Genomic DNA, 15,884 nt, shown 5'->3' with positions numbered 1-15,884 from the left:
TCAGAGGGCGCTGTGGACTGGACTCTTCTCTTTGCTGTGGACTGGACTCTTCTCTTTGCTGATGCTGGTCTGGACTGGGCAGCTCAGAAGAGACAAGCCAGCCTCTCTCAGGTTCTGATCAGAGGAAGACTGCAGGTTGTGGAAGTGGTTCAGCAGTCTTCTCTGGGACTGTGTCTTCACCTCCTCCTTGGACAGGAAGTGCTCCACCTCTTGGACACACCTGGAGTAGCCCTGATTGACAGCTGCTGAGTCCACAGGTTGGTGCTGCTGCTGTCGTGTCAGGAAGCAAACTGTCATCTCCAGGATGTCTGCTTTCTCCAGCTTGGAGTCAGGCTGCTGTTTGAGGAACTCTGGACCCAGGAGAGACTTGAGCTGCTCAATGCTGCTGTTGATTCGCTCTCTGCGTAACTTCTCCACCACTGGCTTTCTGAGCTGCAGGAGGAAGAAAGTCATTAATAAACTTATTCTGGAGAATAACATGAAGATGAATCAGTAGGAACATGGATGATGTTGAAGTGTCCATGATCTTGAGCCTTCAATTTACCTTGTGTGTCAGAGTCAGCTGCTCCTGAGAATTGGTCATTGCTGAAGTGATTGTAGGAGCCATGGCTGGATCTCTGTGCTGTAGAGGTTTCTGTAGAGAGAATCTGATCTCTGCTGGCTTCATCCCTCCTATTTATAGTCCCAAATCTCCATTTGAATGTGTGGGTCTTGGTCTGGTTGGACTTTCTCACAGTCTCAACCAATCAGAGAGCTTGGTAAGACAATAAGGGATGCAACATGCTGAATGCTCTTATTGCTGGGGGACAATGGTTAGATCTCAGGGGAACAGGTGGAGGACTGGGGGTGATGGAGAGAGACTCACAGAGCTCTGTGTGAATCTGGGAAAGTGGTGACCCTGCAGAGAGAGCAGATCTGCTGCCTCATGTTGGGATCAATGACTTTGACTGAGCACACGCTCATCATCCCATCACACACGTGGGAGACTGAAATAGAGTAGATCTCTTAACATGCTGTATGATTTCACTCAGTGAAAACTAGTCAATCGAAATGGATTGCTACATGTAATGTCTGAGTGTGAGCTTTGATATTGATCCACAACCAATAAACCAAGTAATATTTCTGCCATTATGTATTCATAATTCAGTTAGATGCATGGTTATATACAGGCTTATCTTGTGGTTAAATAAATTTATAAAAACCTGGGTGAAAAGATGTTCTCCAGTTTTAATTTGAATTTCATTTTGGAGTTCAACACCTCAAGGTACCAGAAAACAATATAATGATATCAATGTCAATGATGTAGACTACTTGGTATATATTTATATACAGCTAACTTTAGACAACACTCATCCAGCAGTCTCTGTCTTATGGCCGGTAGTCGGTGTGAGTAGAGAGTTGATCTCAGTTTCCCACACTGAGTCCTGTGTGCTGCGGTCAGTGCACTACAAAAGGTCTTTGAATGGAGCTTTAGTGAAGGCTGTTGGCTGTGTGTTGTAACAGAGACAGAGCCTGACGTCACCAACCATCTGGAGGGAAACAACACCATTGGCTGCTCTGAGGGTTTATAATATAAAAAATATGATAAAAAATCAATCCATCAAGAAATGTCACCAATATTAATTTATCATCACTTTTGTCAACTTTCAATCTGTTTCAGAGAAGATTAACGTAGAGTCAGTATCTTGCTGTGTAACACCAATTGGATCAAAATTTCAGCTCTACTCATGAGGGAGGGGGGTTGAGACAGCTCATTCCTGAAGTGTGCCAACTCACCTTGGAGAATAGTCCGGTGCTGGTGGGGTTGAGGATGCTAATCACACTGAAGTGTGACTCTGCTGTCCAGAGCTTTCCCACACTCTGCCCATTGACAGAAAGTTTGGCGTGTGCCTTGTTAAATGAGGATTCTCTTCCACACAAGCAGTGACCATTATTATTTAGGGGGTCGACCTCATCAAGATTTTATTTGGAAATAGATAGAAAATAATCAGTATTAGTTGTCATTGTTACAAGATGATAGAGAAATCATTCATAACTCACAAAATCAATTGCTTGGGTAATCCACTAAGTCTTTAACATAAACAATATACACTGAGAACAAGTGAATTGGATCTTCAAAATATCATCATGCTGGACATTGACCTGCCTGGCATCTATACAATGTACTGAACAATGTACAGTTTCAACCAACTGGTTTTCCAAGGTAAGTATCATGAGAATGTAATTCTGAGACAAATATCTGAACTTAAACATATAAATTAATAGTAATATACAAACTGTAACTTAAAATGATGAATTGCAAGTGAATTAACTTCTCAGTGTAGTGACACAGAGATTGAAAGTTTGTGATAGATTGTGTTCAACTGTAAAAATATTATTTTTCAATTGATCAAATGGAAATATTTTTGAAACTGGTAATGCCGATTCATACTGTTGCAACAAAGTACTAAAAATCAGCTGAATGATTTGAAACAGATCAGCGGGTTTCCATTTTCAGACCCGCGCCCCCTTTCAACCTCTAGGGTCGAGGTCTGGATCTATTGTCCCACAGCGGCTCTGTGAGTGAGTTTTCCCTGGTTTCCCACACTCTGTCCATTCACTGCTTTCATTAGTGGAACAATAGAAGTGTGTCTTATTGCACATCACATTAGGCTACAAAATGTGACGTCATTCAGGAGGGAAATAGTTAACTTTAAACTCTTTACACTCCAACACGTAGAATGGGGAATCGTATCAAAATCATGACTCAGCAAAATTATGTCATTGAAACTTAATCAGAGACACAAAGAAAATTGTCTCAGTTGGTTTGGTGACCCAAGATGACCCACTGCATTTAAATAGAGTGACACAACATAGATAATGTCAGATCATCATTTCTGATTACAGATGTGCATAAAAGTTTACTATAAGATTTCCACGTGAATTTTACAGGTATACTTTATGGATAGATGATTACGTGCCACATTTTAATGTTAATTTTGTCTCCAAGCAATGGGACCTATGATGGAGAACTCTATCAATTAAGTGAGAAAAATTTAACAGAAAACACTTGCAGACACTTCGTTTTTTCATCATCGCAAAGTAGGTATAAGAAGAGGAAAAATCCGAACAAGAAAATTGCAATTCATGATGTTTGTTTATTGAAACAGACACAATGAGCCACATAAAGTATAAATGCCCCAACTGGAGGCAGGTAGAGGTGATGACACATCACAACAGGAACTTGGACACTTTTCCAAGACACATTGTACTCAAACAGAGTAGAGGAACAACTGTCTTTATAAAAGACACAGAAAATGAACAATATTTGAGTAAACATTACTCACTGTTCTCTTATACATTATTCAACATGAACATAATAGTTTACCCCTAATAACAAAGGCAATGGAGAAAAAAAAAGAACTTAAAACAGATCTGGTTTTGCTAATCACAAAGTGATGAGAGCAGGTTAAGTCAAGTAATGTTCAAAGAAGAACAAAATGTACATTGTCATAACAATGGCAGTGTCACTAAACTGTGACAGTACCAGATTAAGTACTCCCTTTAAACAACAGGATACAAAAAGAAAAGACATGTTGATCTTACAACAGATCAGTCTTGGATAATCAAACAGATTAAAAGTATGAGGACCAGCCGTTATGGCAAAATATCCATACAATGGAAAGTAAAAGTTTTCAAATTGATCACTAAAGAAGAGATTATGAATGTCATGATTGGATTTTACTCCACCACAACATGGCGTTCAACAATGTATAATAATAACTGCTGATTCACATTACATGAGACTTGATTCATGCATTGTCATAACAATGGCAGTGTCACTAAAATGTAACAGTATCAGGTTAAGTTTAGCCTTTAAAAAAAAAGGATAAAAAAAAATAAATGTTGATCTTACAACAGATCAGTCTTGAATAATCACAGAGAAAGTATGAGGTCAAGCCGTTATGGCAAAATGTCCATACAATGGACTATGAAAACTTTCTATGAAATTGATCACTAATAATCAAGAGGTAAAACATGTCATGATAGTGTATTACTCCACCACATAACATATCATAAAATTACTCAAAATAGTAACAGCTGATTCATCTCACATGAGACTTGATTCATGCAACATGCATGACAAGATGCTCTCTTTCTTAACATGAAAGATATTGTTGCCAAGTTTCATCATTTCCTTGGGAAATAACATGTCGCAAATCAAGAAAGTTTGAAAATCAAGCGAAAGAAGTCAAAAGGCCTTCTGTACATACAGAGGACAATGTTTTGAATTTTGAACAATTCAGTTCAAGTAATCTTTGACCAATATGGTCATTTCAGTTTGTGTGGTGTGAGCTCCATTCTGCAGATCTCTACCACGGCCTCCAGAGGGCACTGTGGACTGGACTCTTCTCTTTGCTGTGGACTGGACTCTTCTCTTTGCTGATGCTGGTCTGGACTGGGCAGCTCAGAAGAGACAAGCCAGCCTCTCTCAGGTTCTGATCAGAGGAAGACTGCAGGTTGTGGAAGTGGTTCAGCAGTCTTCTCTGGTACTGTGTCTTCACCTCCTCCTTGGACAGGAAGTGCTCCACCTCTTGGACACACCTGGAGTAGCCCTGATTGACAGCTGCTGAGTCCACAGGTTGGTGCTGCTGCTGTCGTGTCAGGAAGCAAACTGTCATCTCCAGGATGTCTGCTTTCTCCAGCTTGGAGTCAGGCTGCTGTTTGAGGAACTCTGGACCCAGGAGAGACTTGAGCTGCTCAATGCTGCTGTTGATTCGCTCTCTGCGTAACTTCTCCACCACTGGCTTTCTGAGCTGCAGAAGGAAGAGAAAAGTCATTAATAAACTTATTCTGGAGAATAACATGAAGATGAATCAGTAGGAACATGAATGATGTTGAAGTGTCCATGATCTTGAGCCTTCAATTTACCTTGTGTGTCAGAGTCAGCTGCTCCTGAGAATTGGTCATTGCTGAAGTGATTGTAGGAGCCATGGCTGGATCTCTGTGCTGTAGAGGTTTCTGTAGAGAGAATCTGATCTCTGCTGGCTTCATCCCTCCTATTTATAGTCCCAAATCTCCATATGAATGTGTGGGTCTTGGTCTGGTTGGACTTTCTCACAGTCTCAACCAATCATAGAGCTTGGTAAGACAATAAGGGATGCAGCATGCTGAATGCTCTTATTGCTGGGGGACAATGGTTAGATCTCAGGGGAACAGGTGGAGGACTGGGGGTGATGGAGAGAGACTTTGTGTGAATCTGGGAAAGTGGTGACCCTGTTAATAGAGCAGATCTGCTGCCTCATGTTGAGATCAATGACTTTGACTGAGCACACGCTCATCATCCCATCACACACACGTGTGCAACTGAAATACAGTGGATCTCTTATGGTATAACATACTGTATGATTTGATGATGAGTGAAAACTAGTAAATGGAAATAGATTGTAATGTAATGTCTGAGTGTGAGCCTTGATATTGATCCAAAACCAAGTAACCCAGTAATATTTTCTCCATTATTTATTCATAATTGAATTAAATGCATGGCTAAAATTTTCTTTTAGAAATACACAATGACCTTTTAGAGAAGTGCAGTGCACATTTTGGAGTTCGGTGCCTCAAGGTATTAGAATGGAATATGTATATGTATGTATGTATATATATTTTATATACTGTATACTTAGCAAACATCTTGTTGTCCAGATGTAGCAGATGTGTCCTGGTAGTCAGTGTGAGTAGAGAGTTGATCTTAGTTTCCCACACTGAGTCCTGTGTGATGCTTTGAATGGAGCTTTAGTGATGTCACTAACCATCTGGAGGGAAAGAGCACAATTGGTGATATGGAGGTTTATAATTCAAACAAGATGATAACAATAATTTGGTGTCTCTTTTGTGAGCTTTATTTAATCAGGTTCAGAAATGGTGAATATAAGGTCAGTATCATCCCGAGCCTTCTTGGATAAAAAATTCCAGCACTATCAATGAGCAAGGATTTTTTTTTTTTTTTTAAGACAGCTGCTGCCTGAAGTGTGCCAACTCCCCTTGGAGAATAGTCCGGTGCTGGTGGGGTTGAGGATGCTAATCACACTGAAGTGTGACTCTGCTGTCCAGAGCTTTCCCACACTCTGCCCATTGACAGAAAGTTTGGCGTGTGCCTTGTTAAATGCTAATTATATTCCACTCAAGTAGTGTGCATTCATTTTTCCAGGTTCCACGTCATTGAGATTTTGTCTGGAAAAAGATCAAAAGTGAGCATTGTTTGTAATTGATGCAAAGAATGAGTATTCATTCACAAATAAACAACTCCTAAGTTTGCATAACACAATAAGTTTTCAGCATATTTAATTCACACTCAACACAACAGGTGAAATGGTCCTTTCCACTCAAACAGTTTGCATTCAATTTTTGCAGGTTAAACATCATCAAGATTTTTTTGGGAAAAAGATCAAAGGTCCGCATTGTTTGTAATTGATGCAAAGCCGATAGAGTTAGAGTATTAATTCATAAATAAACAACTCATAAGTTTGGATAATACAATGAGTTTTCAGTGCAATAAATAGGCTACACACTGAATACAACAGGTGAAATGGGCCTTCAAAGTGATCATAGTGCTGGAGAGTGACTTGCCTGGCAGCTCTTCAACGTACTTTTAAAACTGGTGATGCTGATTCATGTTGTTGCAACTTAACAGTAAAGAATCAGAGGAATAGATTGTAACAGATTAGCAGGTTTCAATTCAGAGACCCACATTTTGACCTCTGTCTCTTCAGGGTCGAGGTCTGGATCTATTGTCCCACAGCGGCTCTGTGAGTGACTTTTCCCTGGTTTCCCACACTCTGTCCATTCACTGCTTTCATTGGAGAAACAATAGAAGTGTGTCTTATTACATATCATATTAGACTTCACAGTGTGACCTCATTCAGGAGGGAAACAGTTAACTTTAAACTCTTTACATCCAAACACCTGGAATCAGAAATTGTTCCAAAAAAATCATGAGTCAGCAAAGTGATGTAACTGAAACTTAATCAGAGACACAAAGAAACCTTTTTCAGTTGGTTTGCTGACCCAAGACGACCCATTTGAACTGAATGTTATCATGTAGCCAATGTAAATTCATTATAACCCCCCATTGTACAATGGTATGAAATGGCTATAAAATTCAATCTATCATGAAAGATAATTTAGATATAGACAAAGGCATACTGTATGATAATAATAACATACTAGAACATTTTGCCATTCTAAAACTGTGATGGAGATCTTTACTGCTGAAGGGAGAAAAATTCAAAGGACACCAAGATTGCAATTGATGTTTGTTTATTCCAACACACACAGTGCAACACATCAGGTACAAATGCCTTAAGTGAAGGCAGATAGAGGTGATGACACATCACAACAAAACCTTGGAGACTCTCCAAGACACATTGTACTCAAACAGAGTAGAGGATATTGAACAGCTGTCTTTATAAAAGACACATGAATAGGAGTAAACATTACTCCCTTTTCCATAATGCATTGTTCAAAATGAACATAATATCTTTGACTTGATAACAAGAATGGAGAAAATGTGATCTTAAAACAGATCAGGCATTGCTAATCACAAAGTGATGAGAGCAGGTTAATTAATGGCCAGTTAGGTCAACAATGCTCACAGAGCAAGAAGATGTACATTCTCATTATAATGGCAGTGTCACTAAAATGTGACAGTATCAGTTTAAAAATAGCCTTTAAACAAAAGGATAAAAAGAAATGTTGATCTTAAAACAGATCAGTCTTGAATAATCACAGAGATTAAAAGTATGAGGTCAAGCCGTTATGGCAAAATGTCCATACAATGGACAATGAAAACTTTCTATGAAATTGATCACTAATAATCAAGAGGTAAAACATGTCATGATAGTGTATTACTCTACCATATCATACATCATAAAATTACACAAAATAGTAACAGCTGATTCATCTCACATGAGACTTGATTCATGCAACATGCATGACAAGATGTTCTCTTTCTTAACATGAAAGATATTGTTGCTAAGTTTAATAATTTCCTTGGGAAATAACATTTTGCAAATCAAGAAAGTTTGAAACTCAAACAAAAGTAATCAAAAGACCTTCTGTGCATACAGAAGAACAAGTCTTTGAATTTTGACCAATTCAGTTCAAGTAATCTTTGACCAATATGGTCATTTCAGTTTGTGTGGTGTGAGCTCCAGTCTGCAGATCTCTACCACGGCCTTCAGAGGGCGCTGTGGACTGGACTCTTCTCTTTGCTGTGGACTGGACTCTTCTCTTTGCTGATGCTGGTCTGGACTGGGCAGCTCAGAAGAGACAAGCCAGCCTCTCTCAGGTTCTGATCAGAGGAAGACTGCAGGTTGTGGAAGTGGTTCAGCAGTCTTCTCTGGGACTGTGTCTTCACCTCCTCCTTGGACAGGAAGTGCTCCACCTCTTGGACACACCTGGAGTAGCCCTGATTGACAGCTGCTGAGTCCACAGGTTGGTGCTGCTGCTGTCGTGTCAGGAAGCAAACTGTCATCTCCAGGATGTCTGCTTTCTCCAGCTTGGAGTCAGGCTGCTGTTTGAGGAACTCTGGACCCAGGAGAGACTTGAGCTGCTCAATGCTGCTGTTGATTCGCTCTCTGCGTAACTTCTCCACCACTGGCTTTCTGAGCTGCAGAAGGAAGAGAAAAGTCATTAATAAACTTATTCTGGAGAATAACATGAAGATGAATCAGTAGGAACATGAATGATTTTGAAGTATCCATGATCTTGAGCCTTCAATTTACCTTGTGTGTCAGAGTCAGCTGCTCCTGAGAATTGATCATTGCTGAAGTGATTGTAGGTGCCATGGCTGGATCTCTGTGCTGTAGAGGTTTCTGTAGAGAGAATCTGATCTCTGCTGGCTTCATCCCTCCTATTTATAGTCCCAAATCTCCATATGAATGTGTGGGTCTTGGTCTGGTTGGACTTTCTCACAGTCTCAACCAATCATAGAGCTTGGTAAGACAATAAGGGATGCAGCATGCTGAATGCTTTTATTGCTGGGGGACAATGGTTAGATCTCAGGGGAACAGGTGGAGGACTGGGGGTGATGGAGAGAGACTCACAGAGCTCTGTGTGAATCTGGGAAAGTGGTGACCCTACAGAGAGAGCAGATCTGCTGCCTCATGTTGGGATCAATGACGTTGACTGAGCACACGCTCATCATCCCATCACACACGTGTGAGACTAAAATAGAGTAGATCTCTTAACATGCTGTATGATTTCACTCAGTGAAAACTAGTCAATCAAATTGGTTTGCTACATGTAATGTCTGAGTGTGAGCCAAGAAACCAAGTAATATTTCTGCAATTATGTATTCATAATTCAATTAGATGCATGGTTATATACAGGCTTATTTTGTTGTTAAATACATTTATAAAAACCTGGGTGAAAATACATTTGACATGTGACATATTTTTCTCCAGTTTTTCTTTGAAGTAAATACAGTGCACCATTTTGGAGTTCAACACCTCAAGGTACCAGAAAACAATATACAGGAGTGCAAACTAGTCACCTTTAGGTGAGAGTCACCTTTTTGATCCCAAAATAGGGCACTTAAATTAATGATTTCTGAGTGGTTTTGTGTCTGCCCTCTCCATGAGTTTGCATCCCTGATATAATGATATCAATGTCAATGATGTAGGCTACTTGGTATATATTTATATACAGCTAACTTTAGACAACACTCATCCAGCAGTCTCTGTCTTATGGCCGGTAGTCGGTGTGAGTAGAGAGTTGATCTCAGTTTCCCACACTGAGTCCTGTGTGCTGCGGTCAGTGCACTACAAAAGGTCTTTGAATGGAGCTTTAGTGAAGGCTGTTGGCTGTGTGTTGTAACAGAGACAGAGCCTGACGTCACCAACCATCTGGAGGGAAACAACACCATTGGCTGCTCTGAGGGTTTATAATATAAAAAATATGATAAAAAATCAATCCATCAAGAAATGTCACCAATATTAATTTATCATCACTTTTGTCAACTTTCAATCTGTTTCAGAGAAGATTAACGTAGAGTCAGTATCTTGCTGTGTAACACCAATTGGATCAAAATTTCAGCTCTACTCATGAGGGAGGGGGGTTGAGACAGCTCATTCCTGAAGTGTGCCAACTCACCTTGGAGAATAGTCCGGTGCTGGTGGGGTTGAGGATGCTAATCACACTGAAGTGTGACTCTGCTGTCCAGAGCTTTCCCACACTCTGCCCATTGACAGAAAGTTTGGCGTGTGCCTTGTTAAATGAGGATTCTCTTCCACACAAGCAGTGACCATTATTATTTAGGGGGTCGACCTCATCAAGATTTTATTTGGAAATAGATAGAAAATAATCAGTATTAGTTGTCATTGTTACAAGATGATAGAGAAATCATTCATAACTCACAAAATCAATTGCTTGGGTAATCCACTAAGTCTTTAACATAAACAATATACACTGAGAACAAGTGAATTGGATCTTCAAAATATCATCATGCTGGACATTGACCTGCCTGGCATCTATACAATGTACTGAACAATGTACAGTTTCAACCAACTGGTTTTCCAAGGTAAGTATCATGAGAATGTAATTCTGAGACAAATATCTGAACTTAAACATATAAATTAATAGTAATATACAAACTGTAACTTAAAATGATGAATTGCAAGTGAATTAACTTCTCAGTGTAGTGACACAGAGATTGAAAGTTTGTGATAGATTGTGTTCAACTGTAAAAATATTATTTTTCAATTGATCAAATGGAAATATTTTTGAAACTGGTAATGCCGATTCATACTGTTGCAACAAAGTACTAAAAATCAGCTGAATGATTTGAAACAGATCAGCGGGTTTCCATTTTCAGACCCGCGCCCCCTTTCAACCTCTAGGGTCGAGGTCTGGATCTATTGTCCCACAGCGGCTCTGTGAGTGAGTTTTCCCTGGTTTCCCACACTCTGTCCATTCACTGCTTTCATTAGTGGAACAATAGAAGTGTGTCTTATTGCACATCACATTAGGCTACAAAATGTGACGTCATTCAGGAGGGAAATAGTTAACTTTAAACTCTTTACACTCCAACACGTAGAATGGGGAATCGTATCAAAATCATGACTCAGCAAAATTATGTCATTGAAACTTAATCAGAGACACAAAGAAAATTGTCTCAGTTGGTTTGGTGACCCAAGATGACCCACTGCATTTAAATAGAGTGACACAACATAGATAATGTCAGATCATCATTTCTGATTACAGATGTGCATAAAAGTTTACTATAAGATTTCCACGTGAATTTTACAGGTATACTTTATGGATAGACGATTACGTGCCACATTTTAATGTTAATTTTGTCTCCAAGCAATGGGACCTATGATGGAGAACTCTATCAATTAAGTGAGAAAAATTTAACAGAAAACACTTGCAGACACTTCGTTTTTTCATCATCGCAAAGTAGGTATAAGAAGAGGAAAAATCCGAACAAGAAAATTGCAATTCATGATGTTTGTTTATTGAAACAGACACAATGAGCCACATAAAGTATAAATGCCCCAACTGGAGGCAGGTAGAGGTGATGACACATCACAACAGGAACTTGGACACTTTTCCAAGACACATTGTACTCAAACAGAGTAGAGGAACAACTGTCTTTATAAAAGACACAGAAAATGAACAATATTTGAGTAAACATTACTCACTGTTCTCTTATAAATTATTCAACATGAACATAATCATTTGCACTTAATAACAAAAGCTATAGAGAAATAATTGACCTTAAAACAGATCTGGTTTTGCTAATCACAAAGTGATGAGAGCAGGTTAATTAATGGCCAGTTAGGTCAACAATGCTCACAGAGCAAGAAGATGTACATTGTCATAACAATGGCAGTGTCACTAAAATGTGACAGTATCAGGTTAAGTTTAGCCTTAAAACAAAAGGATAAAAAGAAATGTTGATCTTACAACAGATCAGCCTTGAATAATCACAGAGATTAAAAGTATGAGGTCAAGCCATTGTGGCTAAATGTCCATACAATTGACAATGAAAACGTTCTATGAAATTGATCACTAATAATCAAAAGGTAAAACATGTCATGATAGTGTATTACTCCACCATATAACATATCATAAAATTACAAAAAAGTAGCAACTGCTGATTCTTCTTGAAGAAGACTTAATTCATGCAACATGCATGACAAGATGCTCTCTTTCTTAACATGAAAGATATTGTTGCCAAGTTTCATCATTTCCTTGGGAAATGAAATTTTGCAAATCAAGAAAGATTGAAAATCAAACAAAAGCAGGCCTTCTGTTGATACAGAAGAACACCTCTTTAAAATTTTAACTATTCAGTTCTTGTAATCTTTGACCAATATGGTCATTTCAGTTTGTGTGGTGTGAGCTCCAGTCTGCAGGTCTCTACCACGGCCTCCAGAGGGCACTGTGGACTGGACTCTTCTCTTTGCTGTGGACTGGACTCTTCTCTTTGCTGTGGACTGGACTCTTCTCTTTGCTGATGCTGGTCTGGACTGGGCAGCTCAGAAGAGACAAGCCAGCCTCTCTCAGGTTCTGATCAGAGGAAGACTGCAGGTTGTGGAAGTGGTTCAGCAGTCTTCTCTGGGACTGTGTCTTCACCTCCTCCTTGGACAGGAAGTGCTCCACCTCTTGGACACACCTGGAGTAGCCCTGATTGACAGCTGCTGAGTCCACAGGTTGGTGCTGCTGCTGTCGTGTCAGGAAGCAAACTGTCATCTCCAGGATGTCTGCTTTCTCCAGCTTGGAGTCAGGCTGCTGTTTGAGGAACTCTGGACCCAGGAGAGACTTGAGCTGCTCAATGCTGCTGTTGATTCGCTCTCTGCGTAACTTCTCCACCACTGGCTTTCTGAGCTGCAGAAGGAAGAGAAAAGTCATTAATAAACTTATTCTGGAGAATAACATGAAGATGAATCAGTAGGAACATGAATGATGTTGAAGTGTCCATGATCTTGAGCCTTCAATTTACCTTGTGTGTCAGAGTCAGCTGCTCCTGAGAATTGATCATTGCTGAAGTGATTGTAGGAGCCATGGCTGGATCTCTGTGCTGTAGAGGTTTCTGTAGAGAGAATCTGATCTCTGCTGGCTTCATCCCTCCTATTTATAGTCCCAAATCTCCATATGAATGTGTGGGTCTTGGTCTGGTTGGACTTTCTCATAGTCTCAGCCAATCAGAGAGCTTGGTAAGACAATAAGGGATGCAACATGCTGAATGCTCTTATTGGTGGGGGACAATGGTTAGATCTCAGGGGAACAGGTGGAGGACTGGGGGTGATGGAGAGAGACTCACAGAGCTCTGTGTGAATCTGGGAAAGTGGTGACCCTGCAGAGAGAGCAGATCTGCTGCCTCATGTTGGGATCAATGATGCAGACTGAGCACACGCTCATCATCCCATCACACACGTGGGAGACTGACATTGATCCTCGATTTTGAAAATTTCTGTCTACTCCCATCTTGAAGAATATTTTCATTAAGGACAATCTTCTCATCCACAGACATTTATTGAATGGCAAGTCACTCTTCAGTACCATCATAACTTTGAAGGACCATTTCACCTGTTGTGTGAATTAATTATGCTGAAAACTTATTGTGTTATCCCAACTTACAAGTTGTGTATTTGTGAATGAATACTCATTCTTTGCATCAATTACAAACAATGCTCACTTTTGATCTTTTTCCAAAAACAAAACCTCAATGACGTGGAACCTGTAAAAATGAATGCACACTACTTGAGTGGAATAGAATTAGCATTTAACAAGGCACACGCCAAACTTTCTGTCAATGGGCAGAGTGTGGGAAAGCTCTGGACAGCAGAGTCACACTTCAGTGTGATTAGCATCCTCAACCCCACCAGCACCGGACTATTCTCCAAGGGGAGTTGGCACACTTCAGGCAGCAGCTGTCTTATAAAAAAAAAAAAAAAATCTTGCTCATTGACAGTGCTGGAATTTTTATCCAAGAAGGCTCGGGATTTATGTTTTTGGTGTTACACAGCATGATACTGACTGTATATTCATCATTTCTGAACCTGATTAAATAAAGTTCACAAAAGAGACACCAAATTATTGTTATCATCTTGTTTGAATTATAAACCTCCATATCACCAATTGTGCTCTTTCCCTCCAGATGGTTAGTGACATCACTAAAGCTCCATTCAAAGCATCACACAGGACTCAGTGTGGGAAACTAAGATCAACTCTCTACTCACACTGACTACCAGGACACATCTGCTACATCTGGACAACAAGATGTTTGCTAAGTATACAGTATATAAAATATATATACATACATACATATACATATTCCATTCTAATACCTCGAGGCACTGAACTCCAAAATGTGCACTGCACTTCTCTAAAAGCTCATTGTGTATTTCTAAAATAAAATTATAACCATGCATCTAATTCAATTATGAATAAATAATGGAGAAAATATTACTGGGTTACTTGGTTTTGGATCAATATCAAGGCTCACACTCAGACATTACATTGCAATCTATTTCCATTTACTAGTTTTCACTCATCATCAAATCATACAGTATGTTATACCATAAGAGATCCACTGTATTTAAGTTGCACACGTGTGTGTGATGGGATGATGAGCGTGTGCTCAGTCTGCATCATTGATCCCAACATGAGGCAGCAGATCTGATCTCTTTACAGGGTCACCACTTTCCCAGATTCACCCAGAGCTCTGTGAGTCTCTCTCCATCACCCCCAGTCCTCCACCTGTTCCCCTGAGATCTAACCATTGTCCCTCAGCAATAAGAGCAACCAGCATGCTGCAGCTCCACATGCCTCATTGTCTTACCAAGCTCTCTGATTGGCTGAGACTGTGAGAAAGTCCAACCAGACCAAGACTCACACATTCATATGGAGATTTGGGACTATAAATAGGAGGGATGAAGCCAGCAGAGATCAGATTCTCTCTACAGAAACCTCTACAGCACAGAGATCCAGCCATGGCTCCTACAATCACTTCAGCAATGACCAATTCTCAGGAGCAGCTGACTCTGACACACAAGGTAAATTGAAGGCTCAAGATCATGGACACTTCAACATCATTCATGTTCCTACTGATTCATCTTCATGTTATTCTCCAGAAAAAGTTTATTAATGACTTTTTTCTTCCTTCTGCAGCTCAGAAAGCCAGTGGTGGAGAAGTTACGCAGAGAGTGAATCAACAGCAGCATTGAGCAGCTCAAGTCTCTCCTGGGTCCAGAGTTCCTCAAACAGCAGCCTGACTCCAAGCTGGAGAAAGCAGACATCCTGGAGATGACAGTTTGCTTCCTGACACGACAGCAGCAGCACCAACCTGTGGACTCAGCAGCTGTCAATCAGGGCTACTCCAGGTGTGTCCAAGAGGTGGAGCACTTCCTGTCCAAGGAGGAGGTGAAGACACAGTCCCAGAGAAGACTGCTGAACCACTTCCACAACCTGCAGTCTTCCTCTGATCAGAACCTGAGAGAGGCTGGCTTGTCTCTTCTGAGCTGCCCAGTCCAGACCAGCATCAGCAAAGAGAAGAGTCCAGTCCACAGCAAAGAGAAGAGTCCAGTCCACAGCGCCCTCTGGAGGCCGTGGCAGAGATCTGCAGACTGGAGCTCACACCACACAAACTGAAATGACCATATTGGTCAAAGATTACAAGAACTGAATAGTTCAAAATTCAAAGACTTGTTCTTCTGTATGAACAGAAGGCCTTTTAACTACTTTTGTTTGATTTTCAATCTTTAGAACAGTGAGTAATGTTTACTCAAATATTGTTAATTTTAATGCGTCTTTTAAAAAGACAGTTCTTCCTCTACTCTGTTTGAGTGCATTGTGTCTTGGAGAAATGTCCAAGTTCCTGTTGTGATGTGTCATCACCT

At 40.2% G+C, this 15,884-nt stretch overlaps 4 protein-coding genes and 1 pseudogene across 10 annotated transcripts; 1 reads left to right on the top strand and 4 right to left on the bottom strand.

Annotated features, from left to right (window-relative positions):
• Positions 1 to 667, bottom strand: LOC144539350 (transcription factor HES-5-like). Its single transcript, XM_078283738.1, has 2 exons — positions 545 to 667; positions 1 to 432 (listed from the first exon to the last, which is right to left on the bottom strand). The coding sequence occupies exons 1-2, from the start codon at positions 665 to 667 to the stop codon at positions 1 to 3; spliced, it is 555 nt and encodes a 184-aa protein (XP_078139864.1).
• A 3,685-nt stretch (positions 668 to 4,352) lies between these two features.
• Positions 4,353 to 5,034, bottom strand: LOC144539352 (transcription factor HES-5-like). 2 transcript variants are annotated; one of them, XM_078283743.1, is made up of 3 exons: positions 4,912 to 5,034; positions 4,459 to 4,796; positions 4,353 to 4,410 (listed from the first exon to the last, which is right to left on the bottom strand). In XM_078283743.1, the coding sequence occupies exons 1-3, from the start codon at positions 5,032 to 5,034 to the stop codon at positions 4,353 to 4,355; spliced, it is 519 nt and encodes a 172-aa protein (XP_078139869.1). The 2 variants fall into 2 exon arrangements, with proteins under 2 accessions (XP_078139869.1, XP_078139868.1); XM_078283742.1 differs by having other exon boundaries at positions 4,353 to 4,796.
• Positions 5,035 to 8,215: 3,181 nt separating this feature from the next.
• On the bottom strand, positions 8,216 to 8,885 carry LOC139909096 (transcription factor HES-5-like). The gene is made up of 2 exons (XM_071896042.2): positions 8,763 to 8,885; positions 8,216 to 8,647 (listed from the first exon to the last, which is right to left on the bottom strand). The coding sequence occupies exons 1-2, from the start codon at positions 8,883 to 8,885 to the stop codon at positions 8,216 to 8,218; spliced, it is 555 nt and encodes a 184-aa protein (XP_071752143.1).
• A 3,517-nt stretch (positions 8,886 to 12,402) lies between these two features.
• LOC139909094 (transcription factor HES-5-like) lies at positions 12,403 to 13,108 on the bottom strand. Of its 6 annotated transcripts, none has more exons than XM_078283733.1 (3): positions 12,986 to 13,108; positions 12,504 to 12,870; positions 12,403 to 12,455 (listed from the first exon to the last, which is right to left on the bottom strand). In XM_078283733.1, the coding sequence occupies exons 1-3, from the start codon at positions 13,106 to 13,108 to the stop codon at positions 12,403 to 12,405; spliced, it is 543 nt and encodes a 180-aa protein (XP_078139859.1). The 6 variants fall into 6 exon arrangements, with proteins under 6 accessions (XP_078139859.1, XP_078139858.1, XP_078139860.1 ...); XM_078283732.1 differs by having other exon boundaries at positions 12,403 to 12,465; positions 12,514 to 12,870; XM_078283734.1 differs by having other exon boundaries at positions 12,403 to 12,484; positions 12,533 to 12,870.
• Positions 13,109 to 14,918: 1,810 nt separating this feature from the next.
• Positions 14,919 to 15,636, top strand: LOC139909085 (transcription factor HES-5-like; annotated as a pseudogene).
• The last annotated feature ends 248 nt before the right edge of the window (positions 15,637 to 15,884 follow it).

Source organism: Centroberyx gerrardi, chromosome 5, assembly GCF_048128805.1.
Source record: "Centroberyx gerrardi isolate f3 chromosome 5, fCenGer3.hap1.cur.20231027, whole genome shotgun sequence".
In the NCBI taxonomy this organism is placed as follows: Eukaryota; Metazoa; Chordata; class Actinopteri; order Beryciformes; family Berycidae; genus Centroberyx; species Centroberyx gerrardi.
The sequence above is the reverse complement of the archived record's forward strand: the minus strand, read 5'-3'. Positions and strand labels throughout refer to the sequence as shown.